The sequence below is a fragment of the Macaca thibetana genome, chromosome 7 (genome assembly GCF_024542745.1).
Source record: "Macaca thibetana thibetana isolate TM-01 chromosome 7, ASM2454274v1, whole genome shotgun sequence".
Lineage (NCBI taxonomy): Eukaryota > Metazoa > Chordata > Mammalia > Primates > Cercopithecidae > Macaca > Macaca thibetana.
In genome coordinates this window covers 162,763,548-162,791,257 of record NC_065584.1, presented here as the reverse complement: position 1 = coordinate 162,791,257, position 27,710 = coordinate 162,763,548, and the positions used below count along the sequence as shown (strand labels likewise).

The 27,710-nt window shown below is 58.2% G+C and overlaps 2 protein-coding genes across 3 annotated transcripts in view; both read right to left on the bottom strand.

The window, feature by feature from the left end:
• The window catches only part of CRABP1 (cellular retinoic acid binding protein 1), a 658,055-nt gene that overhangs the window by 446,967 nt on the left and 183,378 nt on the right, over positions 1-27,710 (bottom strand). The gene's annotated exons all lie outside the window — the stretch shown is intronic.
• LOC126959312 (chondroitin sulfate proteoglycan 4-like) lies at positions 1,535-27,674 on the bottom strand. The gene is given in 21 exon segments (XM_050798193.1): positions 1,535-1,720; positions 1,873-2,039; positions 2,185-2,319; positions 2,419-2,551; positions 2,554-2,619; positions 4,245-4,421; positions 4,727-4,793; positions 4,795-5,189; positions 6,788-7,433; positions 7,435-9,099; positions 9,101-9,162; positions 9,164-9,454; positions 10,711-10,916; positions 15,509-15,616; positions 17,208-17,366; positions 17,424-17,538; positions 20,295-20,445; positions 20,625-20,722; positions 22,733-22,848; positions 22,914-22,991; positions 27,638-27,674. Coding segments are annotated over 21 exon segments (5,058 nt in total).

Below are 27,710 nucleotides of genomic sequence, written 5' to 3'. Positions count from 1 at the left end.
AGTGGGGACATCAGGGTAGCTGAAGGAAATCCACACACCCAGCGTATCTCAGGGTTCAGGCTCTCTGACCTGAGGTAGGCTCCCCAGGGGCTGGGAGAGGAGTTGGAGGGAATGGAGGATGGAGGACAGCGAGAAGGAGGAGGAATGCAATGGGTGGGGCGGCCGCCAAGAGTGAAAATAGAGGGAAGCGCCATGTAAGTGCTGGAAAGAAGGGGGCAGGTGGGATGAGCTCCATAGCCCCCTCCCCAAAAATGACCACCTCCGGGACTCAGCGCTCCCTGGGGGTAGGCTCTGCCAGCCCTCAGCCACACGTGGCTCTGGCATCCATGGTCCCAGTGCCTTGGAAGGAGAGGGCCGGTTCTGGCATCCAGGTCCGATGCTCTGGAATCCAGTCCCATGTCAGGGGAACATCTGACCCCTTCCCTGCCCAGTTCAGTGTTGTGGGACAGGGCTGCTGTCAAGACAATCCCCAGTCCTGCCCTCCTCCCTGAGTGGGCCAGATAGCCCATGTAGCCTCTTCCCCACTTGCCTTTGTGGCACTGCCAGCCTGGTACCCTGGTGCCCATTCAGTCTAGTCCTTCATATTGCTGGGGCATGGGGAAGCTCTGAGTAACATGGGACTATAGAGTGCACGAGGGTTGCTGATGGCTGGCTCCCGTGCCCTCCCCATTCCTGTGCATTCTTGACAAAAGCTCCCAGCAACCGAGGGTATGCAGCAGCTGTAGACACCAGCCTGATGAATATCTCATTGTGGGGAGGGGGCCATAGCAGGAGTGGGGCTCCAGGGAAATACAGAACCTGGCACTGGGAGGTGTTGATGTGAGAGGCCCAAGAAACCTCTGCTTTGCATTTGCTGAATACCATCTGTGCCTCTCAGGAGGGACAGTGCCAGGCTCAGGAGGTCCCTGCCCAAGCAAGGGAGCTTGGAAAGGGGGCTAGGGGTGGGCTGTGCCATTTTTGAGGGCTGGAAGGGGGACCAGCCAGCCAGACCCCTCTGGAGGTACTTGGGGCAGTACCGCGTGCCATGGCTCCTGAGTGACAGAGTCAGCTCTGCCCCCCACAAGACCGCTCCCTACCCAGAACTCACTGTGATCATGTGCTGGATCCAGATGCCCATGCAGCCTCCTGGCAGGGGCATCAGTTGCACCACCTGCCCAGGATGGCCCACGGAAGGGTCTGCGCCACTCTGCCCTGCTATGGAACAACTCCCGTTCTGCCTTCGGGAAGAGGTGTTAGTTTAAGCGATGACTGGGCTGGCCCCCATGGCACAGTTACCACAGAGTCTGCTGCTACCCATGGCTGAGAGCTCTAGTTCTTCCTGGTGGTCTCTGAAGCCACCAGGACGGATGAACCGTGGCTTCACCCTCTTGGCCGACTCAGCTGCCTTTCATCAGCTCATCTGCCCCTAGGATCCACTCTGCCTCTGGCTGGCACCTGACCCGAGCCCCAGGCTCACGCCTCTGCCCACAGGCCCAGCAGCTGCTTCACCTCCAACTCCATCCCTCTTGACTAAGCACTGCCCCTCTGGCCCAAGCTACTGGGGTGCCACTAGTGCCCCCACATGGTGCCCCTTCTCGGTATCCTTGGGTCCGGCTGTAGCTTCCTTCTGGAAGACACACTCCAAAACCCCAGCCCTGCTGTAGGGCCCTGTATCCCTGACTTTCTGCATCCTTCTCCCTCCTTCTGGGAACATGAACTTGCCCTGCCAGCCTGGTGGCTCCTGGAGGAGCCTGGGCCTGGACCATGGCAGGACCAGGAGCGTCTGCTGCTAGTGATGCTGGAGCCTGCACCCATGTCCACGTGATGTCCATGGCACAGTGGCCATTTGAGGCTGGGGGTGTCTGAGTGGTGGCTGCAGAGTGGGGACCTTACCTCTGCCTGAATGAAGTTCACCAGGGCCTCCCCTGTGCTTTCCTGCTAGGCATGGAACAGCTGGCCTAGCTGGGGGCCCAGGACCACACTGTAGAGCAGGAGCTGGGGGTCAGTGCCTGCGCTGGAGCTGGCTCTGAGGCTCTGGCTGCTGAGTGGCTGGACGGACCCTTCCAGATGCAAAAGGGGCCATCACCCTTTGAGATCCAGGCCCAGGCCTGTGTCTGCAGAGAGGCAGCGTGACCCTGGCGCACCACCCTCAGCTCTGCCCCAGCTCCTGGCACACCCCGGAATGCCCACAATCAGCACACCCACCTGGGCAGACAGTCAGTGTCCAGCTGCCCTCTAGCGAGAGGAGCACTTGCTTCTGGGCCATCACTCGGAAGAAGCGTCCAGAGAAAGTGTGCTTGTCGTCAGAGAAGCTCAAGTGGATGCCTCCATCCAGGGCTCCTGAGGACAGTCATTGGGTCCGGCTGGCCTGAGCTGGCTCCTCATCTCAGGGCACCCCTGCAAGCAGCAGGAACCCAGGGCCCAGCCCTCAGCACCCACCACTGTGTGAGAACAGCACGAGCCTGCCGTCCAGCTGGGCCTGCGTGAAGCTGTGCACCTTGGTGCCCGGCGCTGCCCACAGCACTACCCGCCCTTTGCTGGGCTGCTCAATGGTGTAAACCAGATGCTCAGGGGCCCAGAGTAACTGTCCATGCTCCTTAGGGCCTCCGCAGGGATGGGCGCAGTGGCCCCCTCCCACATCTGGGAACACAGGCCTGTGAAGGTTCTGCCTTGCCCTGCTCACCCACCCCTTCCTCCCCGGCTCTGGGCTGCCACCAGGGTTCCAACTCTGCTGCGGCTCAGGCCCTCAGGTGGCATCGAGGCTGGCACTGCTCTGGCTCCCCTGCACAAAGGGCCCTCCCCACATTCACCTTCCCTGTCACCCCAGGGAAGGCCCCAGGGAAGGTCACCCTCCAGGCCCAGCCTCCTTGCTCTCCATCTGCCCTAGTCCTGTGTGTCCCTCAAGGCCAGCTTGTGTCCCCTACCCAAGAAGGCCCCTGTTCTTACCTTCACCAAGTTCTCACCCCCAGAAATCCCCAATGCTGACCAACAGTGCTCCTTAATCTGTCTCACTGGTGGGGCAGGGGTCTCCTTTCAGAGCCTCCGTGTGTGCCTGGCCAGGGCCGGGCACAGGTGGGAGTGGTGATTTTAGAAACGGGCCCTCCCTCCGGCTGAGGGAGGGGTAGGTGGCACGGAGAGTGGGGGGCTGATGGTTGGTATGTTCTGCAGCACAGAATCAGCGCTGCGATGGCCCCAGGTGCTTCCAGAGCAGTTACGGGCCCTCCTCATGTTGGGTGAAGGGGACCCTTTTTCAGGTCTCCCACTTGCAAGCAGAGCAGGCGCCTGTTCCTGAGGTCCTGGTACCAGTCTTGGTGGGTCAATTACTTGCAGGCAGAGTTGCAGTGGGAGTCACATGCCCGGGAAACAGAGCCTTCTGGCATTCCTGGGCTCCCTGCCCCGGCCCCAGGGAGCCCTCAGGCTGAGCCTTGGCAGGAGGGGCCATAATGTGGGGAGCAGGGCCCCATTGCAGGGCTCCCGGAGCAAAAACGATGGCACCACCTGGTGGCCGCGCTGCCACACAGCCGTCCTGGCCTGTGGTTCCAGAGCACTGTGTTCCACTCTCCTGTGACCTCCGCACCATGAGGCCACCCCCTATGGGCACATCCTAGACCACCAAAGCCCTCCTCAGCGCCCCATGTCAAAGACAGCCCAAGTCAACTCTCCTGTGGAACCTTCAGTGACTCTCGCTGACCGCAGAGGATGCACCCCAGAAGCCGGCATTCAAAGCCCTGCCATGTGAGCTTAGTGAAGCCATGCCCTTTCTGTTCTACCAGAACTACTTTCACAAGCATGGAGAAGTTCCACCCCATGTCTGGGCCCTGGGTTCCTGCCAAACGGGGGCCCTGCTCTGCTGTGGCACAAGGGGCAGGAGTTTGGGGAGCCAAGCCGTGGCCTTCACTTGCTGGGGTGAAGGTGGGAAGCTTATTGGCTCCTGCCCTGACACCTGCCCTTACGGGCTTGTAAGTGATTCTGTCAGGAGTTCTGGTCCTGAGCCACAGGAGAAGGAACAGCAGAGCCACCTGTGGCTGCTCAGAAGTCTGCCTAACTTACCTGCAAGTGTCCATGACAAAACCTCCCACCTGTGTTCTATTTCAGCACAATCTCACAACTCTCCTTCCAACAACCCCGTGAGGCATGCGGCAGCGTCCCCATTTTGCAGAGGAGGAAACTGAGGCTCAGACAGGGGGAGCTCTGTGCTGGGAAGTAGGAGACGCTGGCCTCTTTCTCGAAGCAGACATGGGGGATGGTGCCAGGAATACTCTCACCTGCAGGCCTGTGTTTGTAGTGAGGACGGGGGGTTGGTCATTGACAGGCAGGATGGTGACAGTGAAGGCCACAGGATGGCTCTGGCAGCCCATCTCGGAGGCGTTAGCCATCAGGACAAAACTGTCTGTCAGTGTCTCGCTCCCGTCGTGCACGTAGCGGATCAGCTGCTCTTCCACCTACGGACAGGCCCAGGGCTAGTCAGGCCCCAGCAGCACCCTTCATGTCCTGCCTTTGGGTGCAGGAGGAGACTGACTCTTTTAGGGCTTCAGCTTCCATTGGTGGAAAATGGGGACCATAAGTTCTGGCTCCCAGAGGAGCTGTGAGGAAGAAAGGAGATACAGTATTTAAAGCACAGGTGCTTCTGAAATGTGACTCCCCATCTCCTCTCTGTGTATAACCCCCACACTGCGAGTCCCCAGGGCTCCCTCCATTCTGCCCCCAGAGCTGGGCTGCAGTCCCTGGGCCTCTCTCACAGCTGTACCTCTCTCCAGGAGAAGGCGCTGAGGGTCCTGGCTTGAGGTCTGTCCTCCTTCTGCAGGGCCCCATGCCAGGCCGAGGGCGAGGAGAGTGGGGAAGTAGGGCCCGGTGACACAGAGCAGTGGAGGGGCCAGGGTGAGGCTGCCACCCTCGGGGTCACTGAAGTTTTGCATCTCCAGTGGGATGGCAGCAGGCAGCACCTCTAGCTCCACGCGGACACCCTTGAGGGGAGCACCCAGGCCCGAGGCCACATCCAGTGAGAAGGCATCGCTCCAGGCCTCAGGGCGGGAGTGCAGGTACAGGACCCTGCCCACATCCACTGCCTCCTGGGAGAAGCTCTGCACGGGGTCCAGGCTGGGTGGCTCATCTGCCAAGACGCCACGAGACACCATCACCAGGTAGCCGGCACTCGGTGGCTTCTTCACTGAGAATACAATGTCTGCCGGCGGCACTGCCTCCTGGGCTGCCTGGTTAACAGAGGTCATGAGGACTCACAGGGGGCCACAGAGGCAGTCTCTGAGGGGCCATTGTGGCTCTAAGCAGCCAGAACAGACTTGATCTTGCCCCACTTATTCTTCCAGATACCACTGCTCATTTACACACACAAACACACATGTGGGTTCACACACACAGCAGCTAGACATGCAGCTGGTCACATTTTTTGTTTTTTGACAGTCTCACTCTCACCCAGGCTGGAGTGCAGTGGCGCAATCATGGCTCCCTGCAGCCTCAACCTCCTAGACTCAAGGGATCCTCCCACCTCAGTCTCCCAAGTAGCTGTGACCATAGGCACATGCTTCCATGCCCAGCTAATTTTAAATTTTTTGTGTAGAGATGGGGTTTCATTGGGTTGCCCCTGGCTGCTGGTCACATGTTAATACCCACCCTACACACGGTTACAGGGGGTCAGTCACACAGCTTGAGATGCACTCCCCCGGGGAGGTGCATAATCACATATCCCCAGACTCAGTGACACAGACACACAAGTTCATCATACGCTGACGCAGTCACACATGTACATATGAGCGCGCGCACACACACACACACACACACACACACACACACACACACACGCCCCCCCTGCTGAAGATCTGCTCAGGTCTGTGGCTGGTTTGCAGGCAGTGCCTCCCCAGCCCCTGTTATTACCATCCAGGACCATCAGAGGGCGCCCTGCCCCACCCCTCCTGGAGGCACAGCCACCTTCAGCCCAGGCCCTATGGAGCTCATGCCCCAAAGGCCACATGGGCTTCCTCACCTGATGGGCCAGTCGCAAGAGGCTAAACCACCCCCAAACTCACATTCCTGTTCTATGCCTTTCCCAGAATGTTCCTCCTGCCTGGAATACCACTCCCCATTCTCTGCTACCAATGGCCTGTGCTCTTCAGAGCCCGGCCCAAACACTGCCTCCTTCCGCAAGGCCTTCCTGATGCCAGATCTGCTGGCTCACTGTCAGCCTCAAGCTCCAGACATGCAGACCAGAAGGGTCTCCGAAATTAGTAGTGTGGGAGAGTAAGGCTGAGCGGGCAAGGACTGGCCTGAGGTCACAGGGCAAGTCCTGCTGGAGCGAGCCTGCTGGAGGGCCCGTGGCTGCTCTGTGGGGTTCCTGGGTGGGTAGAAGCCCTTGACAGACCCTCCTAGTCCTGGTCTGGGCTCTGAGAAAATAGCGGGGAACATGTGGATCTGAAGAGCAGCCACCTGTCTCCATGGCCAGCAATCCCCAAAGTTCAGGACCTGTGATGCCCTCCCAGGAAACTGACTGCAATGCAGATTCTTGGGCTCCACTTCAGAGATTCAGTAGGGCTTGGTGGGGCCCGGGAATCTGCATGCTCAGCCACAGCTTGGACACGAGTGGACACGAACTCTGGAGGCACACACAACTCCCAGGAGGATGGGTGTACAGCAAGCTCCCCAGAAACTCTTGGGAGCACAACATATACGGGAGCACATCTGAGACCTGTGCACACATGCAACTGGGACCACCACAGCCACAGCCCAAGTCACATGTGTACCTGGCATGGAAGCTGGGCCGGAGGCCCTCTACCTGGCCCACACCACCGCTCACCACCACCAGCTGGTCCCTTCTGATCTCAGCTGCCTCTCCCTGGAAGACATAGATCTTCTTGTGCCGGACCAGCTTCAGTGGGGCCAGTGGGCCCTCTAGGGCAATGGTCACTTGTAGCGTGGGATCCGTGTGCACTGGCCCCACTTCCATTGAGAAGATCAGGGTGTCACGGGTTCTGAGGCTGCCATTGAGGCCGTAGAGAATGGCCCCGTCTAGCAGGTCCTCCTGGGAGAAGGCTGTGGCTGGCTGAGTGGCCCAGAGCAACTGCCCCCAGAGAGGGCCGGCTGTGACATGGTAGTGCACCTCATCCCCACTGCAGATGTCAAGGTTGGTGTCCAGGTGGGGCTCAGCTGTGTCAATGCTGCCCTGACCTCCTTGAGGGACCACAAGGCCAGAGCCGTTGGCCACAAGGAGGTAGGGCTCCGAGGCCTGCACCTCCAGCAGCGCAGTGGTCTGGTGTTGCCCATCGGACACCTGCAGCTGGATCCAGCCATGATCAGCCCAAGCGCATGAACAGGACTCGCCTCTTTCTGAGGCCTTCTGGGTGAAGTGGTAGATGGGCCGCGTGGGCTCATCCACGGCCACGATACTGCCAAAGAGGAGGTCCTTGCGGGTCAGCACCAGCTGGGCGTCAGCAAAGCCCGAGTCTGAAGGCCACGTCGTCTGTAGTCAGCAGCCGCCACCCACCCTGGGCCATATGGAAGACGCGGCTGATGGTCTGCACAGGGGCGTGGTCATTCACGGGTTGGATGGCCACCCGGAAGACTCCCCGTACCTCCTCCCAGGCCATGTCACCACTGCTCTCACCCTGGCGGGTAGCAACAAATGGGATATCATCTTCTGTGGTCTCGGAGTCATCATGCTGGTAGACCAGCCGGCCACGCAACAGGTCTTCATTGGTGAAGGATGTCACCACAGTGGTCTTGTCCCGTGTCCCACGCCAAGCCAACCTCCCATGGCGGGGCCACTCCATGACCTCATAGAGGTAGCTGGCACTATTGAGACTCTTGACAAAGAGGTGGTCAGCAGAGAGGACACCCTCACCACCCTCAGGCACCACGAGGAGGACATTGGTGAGGACGGGCGCATCTGGGTCACCACCAATGTGGATGGGGAAGGTATAGAGCGGGGAGAAATATGGCGGAGCTCTGACACGGAAACGGAAGGTGTCCTCGACTGCCTCCGAGGCACGTGCCGTGGCCCCATAGGTCACCCGGCCAGCCTGTATGTCATCCTGGGTGAAGCCCTGACCGTCTGACAGCCTGGTGCCCTGAAGTTGAAGGTTGCCTTTCCTGGGAGCCTGAACCACCTCACAGTGGAAGGCTGGGGGGCTTGGGCCTGCCTCCTCCAGGGTGGCCTCCAGGTGGGCTGTGGTGAGGGTCTCCTGCTGGGTGTTCTGAGTGTGCAGTGGCTCCAGCTGCAGCATCCACACGGTGGCTCTCTGGATGGTCACTGGGAAGGACAGATTGCTCAGGATCTCCTGGCCCACCTGCACCTCCAGGGCCAGGTTCTCCACGGTGTCCTCTGTGTGGTGCTGTGGGTCGGTGCTCAGGTACGTCATGCGGCCCTGCTCCACATCCCGCTGGTGGAACGCCTGTGTAGCCCACCACTCAGCACCCTCCACCCCACCTGCCCCCTGCTTCTGCAGCTCCCCAAACTGCAGGGCTCTGGTGACGCGAAACAGCACGCTCACATCCTGCCCCACGGCATTGGTCTCCACCGACAGGTTGGCGGGCAAGATGGGCATGGCAGGGCCTTGGGCCTTGCTGCAGTGGATCTGTATGGCCAGCCGGACAGCCACCACCTTCAGCGTGGCCGGGGGGCTGGCCTGCAGTCCATCGCTGACCCGGAATGTCAAGTCCTGTGCAGGGCCACCGCGGTGGACATAGACTAGGCTGCCGGCCTCCAACTCCTGGCAGGAGAACTCGGTTGCCGGCTCCCCAGGCTGGTCTCGGCGCTGCACAGGGAGGCCAGAGGGGGTGCCAAGGAACTGGAAGGTGAGGCCCTCACAGGCAGAGTCTGGGTCATAGGCCTGGAAAACCTCGGGCCCCAGCGGCTTCTGTGTGTGTTCCAGGATCACCATGAAGCTGCCATGTGGGAAGACGATGCGGGGAGGGTCATTGACAGGGTTGACCTGGATGGGCAGGAGGTCAGTTTGGCCCCTCCGCAGGCATGAAGGCAGAGGCACCCGAGCCGTCACTGACACCTCCAGCACCAGCTGGTCGGAGGTGTCCTCAGAGCCATCGTGGATGAAGCAGGCCTTGCGGTTCACCACGTCCAGAAGGGTGAACATTTTTTGTGCCTGGGCACCCGGGCTTGAGCTCACCGTCACGTGCCCCTCGGGTCACGCTGAACAGCACCTGGGATTTGAGCAGCTCTGAGGAGGCTGCAGTCATTGAGGGTGGCTGCATGGAGGCAACCCCTCAGGGGTCGGCTGCTTCCCCTCAGGTAGGGCAGGCCAAGGCTCCCAGTACCCCCAACAAAGAGCCCATAGGGGACCTCTATGGGGTTTCCTGGGACTGTACAGGAGGCGTTCAGAAATCCATCAACTGACAATGTGGCCCAGCCCTCTAGGACAATCAGCACCATAGTATGGGCAAAGGAGTCACTCAGCAGCTTCTCTGCTGGGGTCTGCAGCTTCAGCTCCTCCTGGCTCAGGACAAATCTGACCTTAAGAGGGATGGGGAGTGGGAGATGGGGAACAGACTTTTGAATCCATCATTTCCCTTATAAAAGCATAGTGCGTTCCCCACACTTGGGGCCCCAGAGTGGAAAACCTAGGACGAGGGCCTCTGGTGCCACTCCTCTTGCCATCCTGCCATCTCTTTACTCATCCTCCAAACACTCACCAAAGGGACTCTGGGCCAGGCCTGGATGGGCTCTGGGGACCGTGATGTGAATCAGATGTGATCCTCGCCCACAAGGAACTGACATACAGTAAGATGCTCTCCTAGAAATCCAACCTGATTTTTAAATTCTCCTCCTCTTTCCTCAAGTGAGAGGTGCCAGAAATATTGTCTTGGAATCTAGATTTCACCCCTAGAAAAATAGGTAACTGGGAATGCAATGACAGCAGCAGACTGGCCAAGCCCTAGTCCTCTCCCCACTGGGGTGTGGAAGGAGATGGCTGACCCCAATTTTTTTTCTTTTAAAAATAGAGATAGGGTCTCATTGTGTGGCTCAGGCCAGCCTTGAACTCCCAGGCTCAAGTGATCTTCCCACCTTGGCCTCCCAAAGTGGTGGGATTATAGGCATGAGCCACTGTACCCAGCCTGGCACAAATTTGGAATAAGACCCTGGGTTCTTAACTCTTCATGGTTTGGGAAAAGACTCAAGAAAGAGCCACAAGACTCCTCACTAACAAAGCTTGTGGTGTCTTGAAGGATGAAATGGAAAAATGAGGAAGCTGAGGCAGTACTGGTGCTGTTACTGTTGTGGACAGGCAGTGGTGCTGCAGAGAAATTGGTGTAGTGCCACAGGGAAGCACAGGGGTCGTGGGGACCCAGGAGGGGGCCTCGCCCAGAAGGAGGGGATGTCCACACTGAGACTTTAAGGAGAGGCTGGAGTCAGGCATGTGCAGGGAATGGGTGAGGCACGCACCTGGCAGAAGGAGTGTGGTGACCAAAGGCCTGGCATCAAGCGACTGTAAGATGGCCGGGAACTGAAAGCAGTTCAGTGAGGTCAGAGCACAAAGGGCCAGCAAGGGCTTGTGGTGGGAAACGTGGTTGGAGGGAGCCCGTGGGCAGAGCCAATTCATGAAGGATTTGCCATTTCTAGGCTGCTGCTGCCCATCCCACAGTGGAGAACTTGAGACCCTAAGATAAAAGTGACTTACACAAGGTCACACAGCCAGCTGGGGTTCACTCAAAGCTAGAGAAGGAATCCCACCCTGAATCCCGCCCGGATCCCAGGGGGACGTCGCTGACCTGCAGGCGTCCAGAGTAGAGCTGCAGTAGGAGGTGGTCAGCTGGGCCTGCTGCCAGGAGAAGGAGGGCTTCGGGCTGGGACGTGGAGAACTGCAACTGTAGGTCTATGTCGGTCAGAGCTGTGGCCACAGGCACCTCCAGGTGGTTCTCACCGAAGAAGGAAGCTGTGTGAGAGAGGGAGCTGTGGTCCAGGCTCAGATGCTTGCCTGGAGGAGGTGAGGTGCCACAAAGAGGTACCGGTGGGTTGAAGAAAGGGGTCCATGCTGGCGCACCCTCATGGTTCTGCTATATGGTGCTGTCTGTGAGTACTGCCTGGATCCCAGCATCTTCTTGGTCCTGGCACCAGAAGGCACAGCCTCACCTTGTGTCCAGCCAGACCTTGACTTTGCAGGAGATCAGACCCAGAAATTCCCAGCAACTCAGGTCTCCTCCTTGGAGGTTCCTGGAGCCAGAGGCCTTTGCCAGCTCTGACTCACCTCCCCTGGGCCCCAGAGGAGTCTTCCTCCCGGGTCTGGGTCCCCTACCCCCCCAAAGGGAAACATCACTGGCCTGATCACCTGGCTTGGTGGTCACAGCCCCGAGGAATGGAGTTTCTGGAGAATCACCCCCAGTCCAGACTGATCCCTGCTCAGATTCCTTCTCCTAAGTGCCCTTGTGCTTGGGCTCCTGTGCAGTGCCCGCCGTGCCATGCCCCGCCTCCATGGATTGGCTGGGGCCACGGCTGGGATCTGGTGGAGGTGTCAGCATGGCCCACCTATCCCCGCTTCTCTCTCAGGCCATCCTTCCAGCTGCCATTGAGGGTGGGGGCGGGAGCTTATTGGACTGAGTCTGAGAAGGAGCAAAGGCTCTGAGGCCAGATGGAGACCATGTGCAGGGTCAAACCAAAGTGGGCCCACACTTCCTCCATTACCCTGCTATTGCTTCCTGCTGGAGAGCTATTCACAGTCCCCGATGAGCAGTCAGATCCGGCCCCATTGTTTCCACCATGGCCAAGGAACCAGGGATGAGAACAGCTGAGCTCCCAACTTCCCCAGGCCACCACGCAGGCTGAGGCTGAAGACAGGGCCTGGGAACGGCTGAGGGTCTGCTGGGCAGACCAAAGAGGGCCTCGCCAGGCAGAAGGCCATACCTGGGCTTGCCTGGGGTTAGTGGTTCCTATGCAAGGCCCATTCTGTCCCACACCGGGACTCCTCCTCTTTTGAATTGCTGCTTCCGCCAGGCAGTTTCCCCAGATTAGCCTCCCTGACTTCCAACCCGCTGCCACAATTTCTGGTCTATGCCTTTTGTGGTGATAAAAGCCAAATATAACTTTGACTTTGCCTGCAGATGTCCAGGGCTGGGGGACAGACAAACACGGGTTAAAAACGGTGATTCATCCCTCTTGGGTTTCCCTCAAACCCCGAGAGCAAGCACAGGCTGACGGCCTTGATGGGGATGATCCAGCACCAGCCCCACATGCGCTGGTCCCTGGCCAGCCTGAGCCAGCTGCCATCCGCCTGAGAAAGCAGCTTCAGCCATTGGAGGAGTCGGAGATTTGTATACCCTAAGGGCAGCCAGCCCCACTGGGAAGGATGTCCAAGAAAGATCCGTAAAAACTCCTTGGGCTGAGTTAAATCCCCTCTAGTTATCTCCTCCTGCCAGCACTGCTGGCAACACCAGCACCTTGTCTGGGAAGCTAAGAGAATCAAGTGAGCCCTGCAGACCATCTGCATGGAGGCGGCCCAGCAGGCTCAGCAGGCCCAGCACAGCTCGGTACCAGCAAGGGACAGACCAGGGAACTGCAGGTGGCGGCCACCTACCGGGGTGCCTTATCTGCAAAGACATTGATTCCTTAGAGCAAAACACAGCACACTAAAGTGAGGGAGGCCATAGCACAAGGGGTGGCACACGGCCCTGCAGGATGGAGCCACCACCGCCACCGGCTGGAGCGGCTCACAGCAGCTGTCAGGAGCCAACTGTTGAATGTTCAGGAATTTTGAGAGCCAGGTGATACTACCCATAGTGAGAATATTTATACCAGGAAAAGAGGCAAATACTGCAAATCAGGGTTCCCCCTTCCCAAGAAAGCCCATTGCTAAACATTTACCTACCCAGCACCCATGGGGAAAAGGGCACATCTCCCTGTGCCTACCCACCTGAGTTAGTCAGGGTTCCCTAGAGGGACAGAAGTTATAGGAGATAGATGTAGATATAGATGCAGATATAGATGTAGACATAGATGTAGATATAGATGTAGACATAGATATAGATACAGATACAGATACAGATATAGATACAGATATAGATATAGATATATAAAGGGGAATTTATTAAGTACTAACTTGCACAATCACAAGGTCCCTCAATAGGCTGTCTGCAAGCTTGAGGAGCAAGGAGACCCAGTCTGAGTCCCAAAACTGAAGAACTTCGAGTCCAATGTTAGAGGGGAGGACATGTCCAGCCTGGGAGAAAGATGTAGGCTGGGAGGCTGGGCCAGTCTCGCATTTTCACATTTTTCTGCCTGCTTTATATTCGCTGGCAGCTGATCAGATGGTGCCCACCAGTATGAAGGGTGGGTCTGCCTTCCCCAGCCCACTGACTCAAATGTTAACCTCCTTTGGCAACACCTTCACAGACACACCCAGGATCAATACTTTGCACCCTTCAACCCAATCAAGTTGACAGTCAGTATTAACTATCACACCACCCTTGCACTAAAGGCATATGTAGACCAGCCAAGGCTTGGTCAATGTCAGGGCTCTGGGCCAGACAGGAACTGAATTAGATGGTTGGCCCTAACCACTGAACCACCTGCCTGCAGCCCCCTCCCAGCAGAAGACAGTAGAGCCTGTTTGGCTAGAGTAGGAGGGTGGCAGGAAGCAGAGGTACTTTCCAGAGCGCTGGGGTCTGAATGGGTCCATTGAGGGGCTGGACCCTGCTACTTCCTGTGGGGCTGAGTGGGAGGGGCTCACACAGGCTGTCTTGTGCTGCTGGAGCGCATAGCCAGGCAGCCCCCCATCCCAACAGAGGCCTCTGAGGCCTTGCTGGCCAGGGCTTTGGAAACTCTGACAGCACCACTTCACCCACCTCCCAGTCTCCATTTTTCTGCCCCTTTTACACTCTCTGAGGGGCTGCAGTTGCAAAAACCCAGAATCCCTGTCTTGGAGGTGGTAGGGGATGGGGGGCATTTGAAGAGGGGCTTTGAATGGAGAGGGTGTGCAGGATAAAGATGTAATAAGCTAGAAGTCAATCCAGAAGACTTCCTGGAGGAGGTGACAGTGGTGTACAGTCACAGAGAGGGAGGAAGCAGCAGTCTCTGAGGACAGCAGCAAGACCAAGTGAGAGACTGGCAGGGGTACACAGGTCCCCCTCAGGTGGGGCAGGGAGGGTTTCTCCTCCCTCACTCCATAGAGCCTCTGACTAACTTGAAGGAAGAGAAGTAGAGGGGAAAGTAGAATGGGTCAAGCCAGGCTCAGCCGCCTGCCTGGGGGGAGGGGGGGAATGGAGGAGGTTGTGGGGAGACATCGGCACAGGCTGGATGGGACCTGCCCTTGACTCTCCTGGGTCAAGAGGACCCATGATTCATCAAAACACCAGTCCAGACCTACAGCAGCTCCATGGGCTGCCCTCTGAGCCAGGAGAAGGGGCCCACTTCAGGCCTCAGTGTCACCATTCTGTAAAATGGGCACATCCCTCCCACCTCTTCTCCCTCCTGACTCTGGGGATTAGTCCTGGGGGTCCCTCCCTGGTCTAGGAGTTTGCTGTCCATATGGATGTGGAGAAGGTTAATGGCGTGGGGTGTCTGGAGGTGCCAAGCCTTGGGCATGAGAGGAGCAGGATGCCCCACAGGTCTGGGGGCCCGTGGGAGGGGCAGGAAGAGTGCTGCGTGTATGGGCTTCTCTCTGGAAGGTGCGTCAGTGAGCGTCCAGGGCTGTATATTAATAGATGTGTATTTGTGTGTGCCCGCAAGCATGTGGGTGGCTGCTGGGGGTGTGCTTTGGGTTTGAGTAAGGCTGTGTGTTTGTGTGTGTGTGTGCGTGTGTGGGCCGGGAGCTGCCAGGACAGAGCAATGATTGTGCCTGGGCCTGTCCTGCCCTTCGCTGCCCGCCTGCCATTACTTGGCTGGGCCTGGCTCCATGAAAGGGGCTGTGTGTTCTTGGAGGGTTCCTGCCCCTCCTGCTCGGCGCCCATAGAGAGGTTTGCTAAAGGTGGGTATGTCCTCAGGCTTCCCACCCTTCCTCCTCATGAACAGGGCACTGCTGTCTGGGCCTGAGGGTGGGGTGGCTCCATCCTTCCTGAGACCTAGGCCTGGGGGCACAGAAAAAGCCTGTGTCCTCCCCTTCCAAGTCCCTTCTCAGGGGCTAGGGGAAACCTCAGTCAAGGTCCCCAGCAAGCCTCCTCTGGCAGGGCAAGGGCTGCGCTGGCATCTCCGGGCTCCCTGGAGGCACTGCTAGGAGGATTGTGGATGGGCCCCTGAGGCTTCCATCCTGACGCCCAGCCCTCTGTCTGACACCAGGCTCCGGGGAGAAGGGGCCACTGTGAAGGGAGCATCTCTGCCCCTCAGGCCCGCCTCCCCCTGCCAGGGCCCCACCTTCCCCAGTCAGCCCAGGGCCAGGTCTCAGGCACAGATGCCTCTTCCAGGCTGAGGGCTGCTGTGGGCTCTGTCCTAAGTCCTCAGAAGCCCCAGGGGTGAGCGAGGCCACCTCCATCCCCGTCTCTGCCCCATCTTCCCATCTCTCCTTCACCTCTGGCCTTTGCTGCTGCTGTGCTCTGCCTCTGCTCCCCCTAGTCTCTCCTTAGCTCTGTCTTTGGCTCCCACTTCCCTCTGCCCCATCCTGGCTGTCCCTGGGCACATCACCCTTTGCCGAACTTCTCCACCATAGCCCCTTGCGGTTTAGCACCATGGGTGGAGATCCTGGCTCTGGGTCTAGGCAGGCAGGGGTGAGGGAGTCTGAGGGGGCTGTGGGCTGGGGTGCTCTGGGAGGGCCAAGGCCAGGATGAAGGGCTGTCTGTCTCCCCTCATGGGTGTGTGTGTGGTGGGGCGGGGGTGGGGTCGTGGCTCACCTGGGGGCTGAATGCCGGCTGTGTGAGAGCATGGACAGGCCAGGTGCGCTTCCCCAGCAGCAGACCCTCCCTGAGGTCACCTGGCCCTCTAGACCTCAGGTCAGTTCCCCTCCCCTTGCACCTCCAAGGGACTCCCCAATTTTTCTTCCGCCAGCAATCTACTTTCGAGCCAGCAGGCGGGGCGTGGACGAGTGTGTGTGCAGGAGTGGGTCAGTGTCACGTGTAAACATGTGTGTGGCGGCAAGGCAAGCGAGGAGGGGGGTGCTGAGTCCACGGTCTGGCCCCACTGTGGGCCCTGGATACTGAGCCATAACTGGAGGCTCCCTCCCCAGCACATTGGTCTCCCTGGGCTCCTCAGGCAAGGGAGAAGCTGTCTGATGTGCCTACTCAGGTGCCAGCCCCTCTCAAACCTCCTCTCGGCAGACCCCCCAGGCTCAGCCACCCACACTGAACTGTCGCCTTCCCCCAACCTGTTACTCTGAGGGTTACAAGGGGGTAGGTTACAGGGGAGACTTAAGGTCAGACTAAGGGGACCACATAACCTGCCCAGTGATGACATTGGGGTCACCAGGGCTCAGGCTAGATGGCTCATCGCTGGCCGGGGTGGGCTGCCTGGGAGACACTCACACACCTGCAGACCCCACAGGGCTCACTGCCCATTAGCCACTCTTCCTGGCTGCTTCCAGACTGGGATTCCACCACCCAGGGCCATCCCCGCAGCCCACAGACTGCCTGCTCCTCTCCTGTCCCATGAGCTACCGAAATGTGGACAACAGTAGGTTAGTTCTGGGCCAGGCGTGGTGGCTCATGCCTGTAATCCCAGCACTTTGGGAGGCTGAGGCAGGTGGATCACCTGAGGTCTGGAGTTTGAGACCAGCCTGGCCAACATGACAAAACCCTGTCTCTACTAAAAATACAAAAATTAGCTGGGCATGGTGGGGCACGCAGGTAATCCAAGCTACTTGGGAGGCTGAGACAGGAGAATTGCTTGAACCCAGAAGACGGAGGTTGCAGTGACTCGAGATTGTGACACTGCACTCCAGCCTAGGAGACAAAGAGAGACTCTGTTGCAAAAAAACCATAACAAAACAAAACAGTAGGTTAGTTCCAAATCCCATGGAGCTTACAACAGCAGCTGTCCTCTCAGGAGACACTGCTTTATCCCAGTGGGGCGCTGGGGTGCCAGGCACCTGCTCAGGTGACTGCCTCCACATCTAAATGCTGCAGAGACCTCTGCCAGGGTCAGGGCAGCCCGATCCCTCCTTGCCCCAAGAACTCTTGAGCCAAGAGACACACACTCAGGTCAGCTGACCTTCTGTTTAGTTGCCTTTCCGGTCCCCTGCAAGGCCAAGGAAGCCAGGGAGGAAAACAGTTTCCTCAGCTATTGGCTGGGCCCTGACCCTGGTCACTGGCCTCAGCTGCAGTCCTCTAACCAAGCGCTCTGAGTCACCCACCTGGAGGGGCATGTACTGGGGAACATTTCCAGTTAAGGGAACCCGTCTGGAAGAAGAGTGGAAGCAGGGGCAGGTGGGGTGGGAGAAGCTGAGCTTGGTCCACAGAGGCTGATAGGGGCCGCACGCTGGGCTCCCGGCCACATGTCCCAACCCTGGGGCCTAGTGGAGCACAGAGGAAGCAGGAGGGGAAATGAGAGGTTTTGAGGGAAGAAGCACCCCAGAGTCCACCCAGGCTGGAGGGCTGGGCCGGGGGAGGAGGAAGCGGGGCCTCAATGGTGTCTTTGTGCAGGCCCTGCTGCTCCCCAGGCCTCAGGCGAGGAGGGTGGGGTGGCTGCGGGGGGGAGTGGTTCCAAGAGGCTTTTCCCTGCCTTATAATTTTCCCCCTTGTACAGGGAGATGGGTGGGTTTCCAGGCCCCTTCCGTAACCTCCTTTCTCCCCACTTTCCTGGCCCTAGCGGATCTGGGACCCTCACCTCAGTGGACCCAGGCTGGGGTAAGGTTTCTGGCAGGGAAGAGAAGAGTGAAGGACCCTCACTTGGCACTGGGGCTGCCCAGCACCCCCCTCCCAGGCCCAGCAGGCTCCTGGGAGGCATCTCCCATTTTACAGGTGAGGAAACTGAGGCTCAGAGAGCGCAGTCCTCTGCGCTAGCCTGTGGAGCAGCGGCAGGGCTGGGACTTAAGCTCCTGCGGGTGTGGCTCCAGAGCTGGGGGCTGTGGGTGTCGGCAGGGCACATGCACCGTGTGTGCACCCAGAGAGGCGTGGTGGGTTTACGTGCTGCCTGTGAATTGGAAGTGGAGCATCTGCCGAGGGCCCCAGTGGGAGGAGGGTGTGAGAGCTGGACCCCAGCCTGGGGAAGACACACTCTTTCCCTTCTTGTCCCCTGGGGCTCTTCTGTCAGGGCCGGGTGGAGGGGGCAGCGAGGAGGGGAGGGAAGCATCTGCTCTCCTTGGAAGGTTTGGCAGCCCCACCTCTCTGGCTCTGGGGCTGGCTGCATGGGGACGGCCCTTCTGCAGGGGCTGGCGGGGGATGACTCAGTCTAGAAGTCAGTGATAAGTGCCAGCCCTGCCCACTGGGGACTTCGAGGTCCGGGAGGCGGATGGAGAGACAGGGGGTCTGGGTGGGAGCTGCCCCCAGGAGGCTGAGGGCCAGGCTCTCTCCTGGGCCGCATCCAGGACCAGGCAGCCCATGGCTCATCTCTGAGTCTCCCCTTGGCTCTGGCAGCAGAAACCGCCAAAGACACGGCTGTTGGGGCGGCGTCTCGGGGCTTCCCCAGCCTGGCGGGCTGGGTCTGGAGATAGTGAGTGTGAGTTGGGGTGGGGGAAGAACAGAGGAAATGGTGACTGTGGGTCTGGATGGCTGCCTGGACCTGAAATCTGGTGGCACAACAGCTTGTGTGCCTCCTCCTCAGTTCCCCCATCTGAATACAGGGCAGAGGGTGTGCTGACCCCACAGACAGAAGTCCATGTCCAGGGCAGATGTCTGGGTCAGGACTCACACCCCCAGCCCACACACAGGGCTCAGAGCCATGTGCTTCCATGCTTTCCCTGGCCTCAGTGTCCCCATCTGTAAAAGGGGACCTGGATAGAGGGACCCAGATCTGGCCTCTGACCAGCCCAGCAGACTGGCAAGAGGTGTGGCCACTACTGTGGGTACAGTAAAGCCACCTCTGGCCTAAATGGCCACAGGTCCGGCCAGACTGGAAGCTCTTGAGGACAGGACCAGGGCCCACATCCCCTGCCCAGGGCGTGTGTGCAGCCAGGAGGCCCACGGACCGGTGATGAGGGAGGTGACATCAGTATCTAAGGGAACGAAAGGATCAAATGAGGTAGCATTTGGCCTGCATGAGGGGTTTTCTATCAGGCAGAGCTGTCCCACCACAGCAGGCCCGGGCACTGGTCGTGCTCCATCGGGAGGGCATTGCCGGGAAGGTGCACCAGGAAACCTCAGTGTCCTTGCTAGTGGACCTCTGAGCTAACCAGGCCCATCAGAGATCCCGAGACTGAGACCTCTCTTCCTGGGCAGGCCTGGCTCCTCCAGGAATAGGTTCCCGCCTAGCACCACCACCTGTCAACTGCCTGGAAGCCTGCAGCCTGTGAGCCCCCCGGAGCTGTGCCCACCACGGCCACACTCCCTCTGGCCCTCCTTTTCCCTCCCGGCCTCAGGCCCAGCCTCTTTGCTGATGCACCATGTCTCTCTCCCTGGCACCAACTCTCCAGGACTCCCGGCCCCTGCCAGTGTCCCTCAGATGTCCACGCCACGAACACCCATAGGAACCCCCAAGCCCAACCCCACCCAAAGCAAGGAGGACTCAGTGTCCTCTCCCCTACAGCCTGCTCCCCAGCCCCGTGAAGGTCCAACTGTCCACCCGTTGCTGAGTAGACATCTGAGGGTTGCGCTGGACTCCCCTCCTCCTCCCTCCCCGTGGCCACTGCTAACTAATACTCAGGTTCCATCCTTCCTGCTCCCAAACTCTCCTTCAAATTCATCTCCCTCTCTTGCTCCCAGTCCATCCATAAGGCAACTGGCCACGGTCCTTGGTCCGGTTTAATGAATCTCCTGCCTCCCTTTGCTAATAGCAGCCCCAGTTAACCCAAACTGAAAGCCGCTCCCTCAGCCTCCCTTGCCTGGAAGCCTTTGGTGGCTCCCCCTGCTCCAGGGTCAGGCCCCCACCCCCGAGTGGCACTGAAGGCCAGGGTGCCCTAGACTCTGCCTGCCAGAGTCTCCTGCTGTCTTCCACGGACACGCCACGCCTCTGCCTCATTAGACCCTGCACTGCCTCTGCGCACACCTAGCAGGGCCCGCCTGCTGCCTTCGCTCAGGATGGGCCTGCTGCCCGGCCAGCTCTTCTCTCCTGTCCGCCTGTGAACTGTCCTCAAGCTCTTTCAGGAAAAAAGCCCAAAGCACCTTCTTTGTCGTTGGGGTGCAAAGACACTTGCTGTGGCCCAGGGGGCTGTGCTGTTACCTCTCTCCATTTACAGTGTGAGCCTTGGGGACAAGACTGACCTTGCTTGGGGACAGGAGGTGGGAGGAAAGGAGGGAGAGGCTGCCTCTGGGAACTTGCTCCAGCCCTCCCCACCTTGTCTTACCTCCAGGCTCCTTTCCAGGCCTCCTCTGCTCTCCAGAGCCCCAGGACTCAGAAGCAGGGGGCTGGACATAATGGCCAGGGAGGGTTGGAGGGACTGCCCCAGCCAGAGACTGCTTTTCTGGGCCTGTGATGACAGAGTCTGGTGCTTGTTTCTAAAGAAAACAGAATCAGAGCTCCTGTTTATAGTCAGAGGCCATAGCCATAGACAGAAGACAAATGGGGTTGGAGGCTTCCAGGCCCCTGCTCTGGCAGGGGCTGGGGGCGTGGGGCCATTCCCAGGTCCCCTGCCCGCCTTTCTCAACTCCCAAGGAAGTGCCTGTGGGATCCTGACACTCCCTGGGACAGGATGTAGCCTGCACTTTCAGGCCGGGGAGGACCTGGTGAGGGGGCGGAACATTTCTCAGGATTGGTCCCTGGGGCCCGGAGTCCCTTGTGGGAATGGGAGGAGGTGAGGGTCTGTTATGTCTACTGAGAAGGCAGAGAGGGCCCTGGGGAGGGGTGGGGTGCTGGCAGCAGGGAGCACACTGACTGCCACGAACCGGAACCGGGTAAAGGAGAAGGGAAGGAGAACAGAGCAGGATTGGAAAGATGGGCAGACAGAGAGACAGGGTGGGAAAGACAGACGGAAAGAGATGGAGGAACCAGAGCCAGGGGTGGGAAGGGGCAGAGAGATGGAGAGAGCAGGATGGGGGGGCGGACAGAGAGACAGGGGAAAGCTCTGCAGCCCGGTTGACCCTTAGCAGGGGCAGACAGAAGCCGTGAGTGGAGACTGAAGTGTGGCTTCCGTCCCATAGAAAGTCTTCATGGTGCTCCATGCAGCGTGGTCAGAGTCTGGGTAGAGCCGGTGAGGAGGGAGGGAGCAGGCGCCTCTGTGGCCTTCACCCCAGAAGGCCAGGCCTCGCCCACCCCCAGCCCCCAGGGCCCAGGGCCTGGAGACCCTCTATTCCTGGCAGTCCTGCAGGGGAGGCCCAGGCCTGTTGGAGGCAACACAATGCGGTGGGGCAGAGCCCAGATTGACCTTGTCACCAAAATCCCCAAGGGCTGTCTTGGGCACAGCCAGGACCTCAGGCCAGGATCTCAAGGGACAGGTCTGGTCTCTTGCTTGTTATGGGATGAGTTCCCTAGGCCTGGAGAGCTCACAAGCTAAGGCTATGGCCTGGACTCACTCCTACTGCCAGCCTCTACTCAGACCCCTCCCTTGGCTGCGCTTGTAGGGGGCTGCGGGGTAACTGTAGCCTGGGGCATGTGTCATGGAGCCACAAGCAGTGACTCAGACAGTTAAAAAAGGAGCAGCTCTGAGTGGTGACTCAATTGGCTCTGGAGGGGCTGGGTGGGTCTGGCTGGTACAAGATGGGGTGGTCTGGGTTTATTTTTGGCAGGGTGGGGCTGGGGCCAGGGGTGGAAGATGGGAACCGGGGGTGGAGAGGGCTCCATGCCAACTTAGGAAAGTGGCTTTCCAATGCCAGGGAGCCCTGGCAGGCTGGCTGCTTCTCAGCCCCACTCCAGGCCTAGCCTGCCTTGCTGCTTGGCCCAGGACAAGCAGCTGGCTCTCTCTAGATAGAGGCAGAGCCCCCTGTCCTGTTCCCAAGAGGCTTAAGCGCAGAATTTAGAGCTGACCCAGGAGACTGAGGATTCCACTCAGAGGCCCAGATAGGGCCAGGGGTCTCCCCAAGGCCACACAGCAGGGCCAGGAAGCCCAAGGGCTGTGGCACCATCACCCAGCTGGCTGAGGTCTCTACAATATCTCCCCAACTCCAGGGCTGTCCACGGTTGGAGGAGCAGCCCCTGTCTGAGTACCCACCCCTGGAGGGGCTCAGCCAGGCTCCAGATGGGTGGCCAGAAGCACATGGGCCCCAGATGCCCAGAGATGGAAACTCAGCCAGGAGCAGCCACCTGGATTCTGTTAGCACACGTGGGTGGGGGGCCTAGCCAGGCCCTGCCCAGGGGTCTGTGGAGAAGAGTCACCACTATGGGGGTGAAGGCATTGGGAGCCTGCACAATGGGATCTCGGCCTGGGGGTTCAGGCATGGGCCAGCCCTTGTCCCAGGTCCCTCCAGTGTCCCTGCCCTGAGCTGCACACCCCGCTCTGCAGTCACCTCAGTCACCTCCCCACACCTTCCCCTACGCTGAGCTCACACATACACCCATACCCCTGAGAGGTCCTAGCAGCCCAGAGCGGAGAGGGCTGTCCCCTCCCCTCAGTCTGGATTTCTGCTCCTCGTGATGCAGCCACCACTGCTTATATCATGAGTGCTGGTAAGAGCACCATGGTGACTCTGGCAGGTGAGCTCTCTCGCGTCCCTGGGCCCTGGCCTCCAGCCCCCACCTCCAGAGAGGGACTTGCGAGGGGCTGGTAGAGAACAGAGAAAAGACAGGCTTCTGGAGTCCCCCATCCCATAAAAGGTCCTGGTGCCTGCTCATTCTCTTCTCCTCACCCACCTGCTCTGGGGACCGGGGGTTCCTGCTGTGCCCCGGCCCCGTGAGCTCCATCCTAGGGGCTGCTAGGCTCGGGAGAAACAGGCCCTGGGGAGGGGCTGTCCCCAGTTCTTCTAGCACTGGGAGAGGGGTGTGGACCTCAGCCCAGTTAGCCAGACAGATGCAGACTCCCAGCCCCTCCCACCTTCTGAAGGGTCCTGGGCTGGCAGGCAGCCGCTGGCTGATCCCCCCTCAAGAGCCCACCTCTCCTTTTCCACGTCACCTGGTCCCACACAGACTCACAGGGCCACCTCCTCCAAGCCTTTGCCTCGGAACCTTCCTTAAAGATTCCTAAGCAGAAGCCCCACGTGGCCGGGCCGCTCCACCCTGGGAAGAAGATGCTAATAGCAGAGTGACTGCAGCCTCAGGAGCAGACGCCACTGAGCATTGATTCCAGGCACAGTGTCTTGCTTAATTCTCACAACACATAAGAGGTTGAAATTATTTATCCCCATTTTATAGAGGAGAAAACTGAGGCTCAGAAAGACAGAGTTACTTGCTCAAGGTCACGCATGGGGTGTTAGGGCTGGAATTCAATCTGAGCCCTCTAACGCCGTGTTTTACCACCCGTGCCTGGCCTCCCGCTTCCCTGTATGGGTGCCCACAGCTCAGCACTCAGAGGAGGGAGAAGTGGGGCCTGGGTCAGGGCTGAGGGGCAGGGGAGGAGCTCCCTCTCAGCTGCCCGCAGACTCCCAAAAAGGGAGATTTGCTCCTTCCTTGACTAGTGTGGGAAGTAAGAGTGTGTGTGGGTGTCTGTGTCTGTGTCTCTGTGTGTGTGTGTATCTGTGTCTGTGTGTGTATGTCTGTGTGTGTGTGTCTATGTGCATATGTGTGTGCGTTGTGTCTCTGTGTATGTCTGTGTGTATCTCTGTGTGTGTGTGTGTGTGTGCCTGTGCCTGTCTGTGTGTCTATGTCTCTGTGTCTGTGTGCGTGTGTGTGTGTGTGTGTCTGTGTGTGTGTGTGTGTGTCTGTCTCTATGTGTATGTGTGTGTGTCTATGTCTCTGTGTCTGTGTCTCTGTCTATATGTGTGTGTGTGTATGTGTCTGTCTCTATGTGTATGTGTGTATGTGTGTGTCTGTGTGTGTATGTGTGTCTGTCTCTATGTGTATGTGTGTATGTGTGTGTGTCTGTGTGTGTATGTGTGTATGTGTCTGTCTCTATGTGTATGTGTGTGTGTGTATGTCTGTGTGTGTGTGTGTGTGTATGTGTCTGTCTCTATGTGTATGTGTCTGTGTGTGTGTGTGTGTGTGTATGTGTGTATGTGTCTGTCTCTATGTGTGTGTGTATGTCTGTGTGTGTGTGTGTGTATGTGTCTGTCTCTATGTGTATGTGTCTGTGTGTGTGTGTATGTGTCTGTCTCTATGTGTGTGTGTGTGTATGTATGTGTGTATGTGTATGTGTCTGTCTCTATGTGTATGTGTCTGTGTGTGTATGTCTGTGTGTGTGTGTGTATGTGTCTGTCTTTATGTGTGTGTGTGTGTGTCTGTGTGTGTGTCTGTGTGTGTATGTGTCTGTCTCTGTGTGTGTGTGTGTCTATGTGTATGTGTGTGTCTATGTGTATGTGTGTGTGTGTCTGTGTGTGTGTGTATGTGTCTGTCTCTATGTGCATGTGTGTGTGTGTCTGTGTGTGTGTGTATGTGTCTGTCTCTATGTGTATGTGTGTGTGTATGTGTCTGTCTCTATGTGCATGTGTGTGTCTGTGTGTGTGTATGTGTCTGTCTCTATGTGCATGTGTGTGTGTGTCTGTGTGTGTGGCTAGGCCTCAGGCCTGCCTGGGTGGCCTCCAGCTGCAGGAGAGCTGGTCTGGCCCCAGCCGCTGTGCACAGGGAAGGGGCAGGGAGAAGCGGGTGTCGTGGGAATCAGTGTCCTGGTCCTACTGGTATTTATAGCTGCCCCTTCCTGAAATGTGGGTGGGGGAAGGGGCTGCTCTTAGGTGGGAACGGAAGTTGGTCTCCTCTCCCCAGCCCCCTCTATCTCCCCAGAGAGTGGACTGGCCCAGGCCAGAGGGCCGGCTCTGGCGGTGGGACGAGGCACTGTGTCCTGAGTTGGCGGTTTTCCCTGGGGCTGCTGGCTCAGGGGTGGGACACTCCTTGCCTGCTGAGCAACACTGTGTGTGTGTGTGTGAGTGTGTGTGAGTGTGTGAGAGTGTGTGTGTGAGAGAGTGTGTATGTGTGTGTGTGAGAGTGTGTATGTGTGTGTGTGAGAGTGTGTTTGTGAGAGTGTGAAAGAGTATGTGTTGTGTGAGTGTGAGAGTGTGGGGGGGAGTGTGTGTGAGTGTGAGAGGGTGTGTGTGTGAGTGTGTGTGTCTTGTGTGTGTATGTGTGAGAGAGTGGGAGGGGAGTGTGTGTGAGTGTGTATGTGTGTGAGTGTGTGTGTGTGAGAGTGCACACAGGCTGGGTGTCAGGCTGAAGAAGGTCATGGACCGGGGACAGAGGCCAGGTGAGGGTGGGGGGAGAAAGGCCTATAACCCCACAGAGATGGAGGGCAGGGCCCCAGGAGAGGCACAGTCCAGGTCATGGGTCTCAGAGCAATCTGTGGTTAGAACAGGCTCCTGGGGGTGGCGATGCTGGAGCTGAGCCTTGGAGGATGAGGAAAGGGAAGGCCGGTTGCATGGAGCAGCTTAAGCAGAAGTGGAAGGGTGCCAGGCGTTACGGGTTATTATCTGATGGCCTAGTTCTACCTGATCAGCCAGTCTGTGGGACACAGGATCACCCTGACCAGGGAGGATGATATATTTGGGGAGAGAAAGACATAGCATAGCACAGTTGAGCATCCCTAATCTGAAAATTCAAAATCTAAATGCCCCTAAATCCAAAACTTTTTGAGTGCCAATAGGATGCCACCAGTGGAAAATCCCACACATAAGAACTTTTTTTTTTAGATGAACCCTCACTCACTCTGTCGCCCAGGCTGGAGTGCAGTGACGTGATCTTAGCTCACTGCAACATCTGCCTCCCAGGTTCAAGTGATTCTCACGCCTCCGTCTCCCGAGTAGCTGGGATTACAGGCGCCGCCAGCACACCCAGCTAATTTTTGTATTTTTACTAGAGACAGGGTTTCACCATGTTGGCCAGGCTGGTCTCGAACTCCTGAACTCAGGTGACCCACCCACCTCAGCCTCCCAAAGTGCTGGGATTACAGGCATGAGCCACCACGCCTGGCCTCCACACATAAGAACTTAACATAAATTTCTCTCAGGCACAAAATTATTTTTTAAAAATCTAAAAAGTTACCTTCAGCCTATGTGTATAAGGTGTATATGAAACACAAATCAGTTTCATGTTTAGACTTGGGTCCCATCTTCAAAATATCTCATTATATATAACAAATATTCCAAAAGCCAAAAAATTTCTAAATCTGAAGCACTTCAGGTCCCCAACGTTTCAGATAAGGGACACTCAGCCAGTGTGGCATGAGGGCCAGCAAGCAGGGGCAGGAGCAGGAAGCTGGAGCAGGAAAGGCCACACAGCCCCAGGCCTGCTGTGAGGAAGCTGGGATCGTCTTCTGCTCCCGGCCTCCAGTCTCCCAGACTTGGGGAAGGACATCTTCCAAGAGCCCTTACTACCAATCTTCATGGAACCCAAGAATTCATGCGGCTCTGCATGAATTGGGGTGGGGCAAGCATCCCATAATCCCAAGCTCAGCCGCCTCCAGGCTGGCTCAGCTGGAAAGCCCTGGGGTGCGTTGGAGCACAGCTGGAAAATCCCTGGTTGGCTCAGTGATCTCTACACCCCTCTGGGGACCAGGCTGTGAGCCCTACAATGGGGGAGACCCCTGAGCGAAGCAGGTGGGATGTGTGCTCCCGGGGAGCTGCTGGTCCTGAGGGTGAAGCTACCGCCCAAACCAGGGAGAAAGAGTAGGGAGCTCACCCCCTAATCTGCTGAGGACTCGCTGTGTGACTCTGAACAAGGAGGCTCCTCTCTCCGAGCCTGGGTTTCCCCAGGATCCATTGGGGGCTGGTCTGGGGTCAGGGGTTTCTGCAGTAAGTTCCGGAAAGGGAGACAGCCTCACTGACACGCCTCAACCTTAGGCCACGGGAGAGCCACACTGAAGTGTTGAAGCAGGAGCGATGGCTGGAGGCCTGGCTAACACACGCCAAGGCTGGCAGAGCCCGCGGGCTCCTCCACAGGCTGGGAGCGGCATGGGCGTGGGGAGGAGCTGAGCGAGAGGCAGGAATGCTCAACAGGACAGGCACTGTTCCTGACGGGGCCCACCCCTGCCACCAGGCCACCTTGATGGCAGCCCTACAGCTATGACCCTACAGAGAGAGAAACGTGGCTTCATTGGCAACCCCAGCTTTTGGTGGGGGCTTATTTGAAGGGGATTTGCTTAGGCTGTGAGAAAGTGGGGAGGGTTTGGAGAGGGAGAAAATGCTGGCTGGTGGGGGATGGGGAGACAGGAACAAACATCTGGAGTCCTCAGGGAGCTGCCTGTCCCTGCAGACCTCTCTCTTTCCCCTAATGGGGCCTGAGCCAACTGGTGGGTGGCTGTCCACCTGGCCTGATGTGGGGAAGCTCACTGCTGTTGGGGTGAGTGAGAATACCACGGCCTATGTGCCCAGAGAGAGACCTGAGGTAGTCCCTGCTTTTCTCTGAGCCTCAGTTTCCTCAACTGTAAAATGGGAATGTTGGACAGATATGGTGGCTCACATCTGTAATCCCAGCACTTTGGGAGGCCCAGGTGGGAGGCTTGCTTCAACCCAGGAGTTCGAGACCAGCCTGGGCAACATAGTGAGAACAAGACCTCATCTCTGCAAAAAATAATTACCCTGGTGTGGTGGCACATGCCTGAGGTCCCAGCTACTCAGGAGGCTGAGGTGGGGAGATCGCTTGAGCCTGGGAGGTTGAGGCTGCAGTGACTTTCCTGACCTGCAGGGCTGCTGTGGGGCTGCAGGACTAACAACATGGTTAGTGCGCACTATGGGGTGTCCCTGGAGGTAAG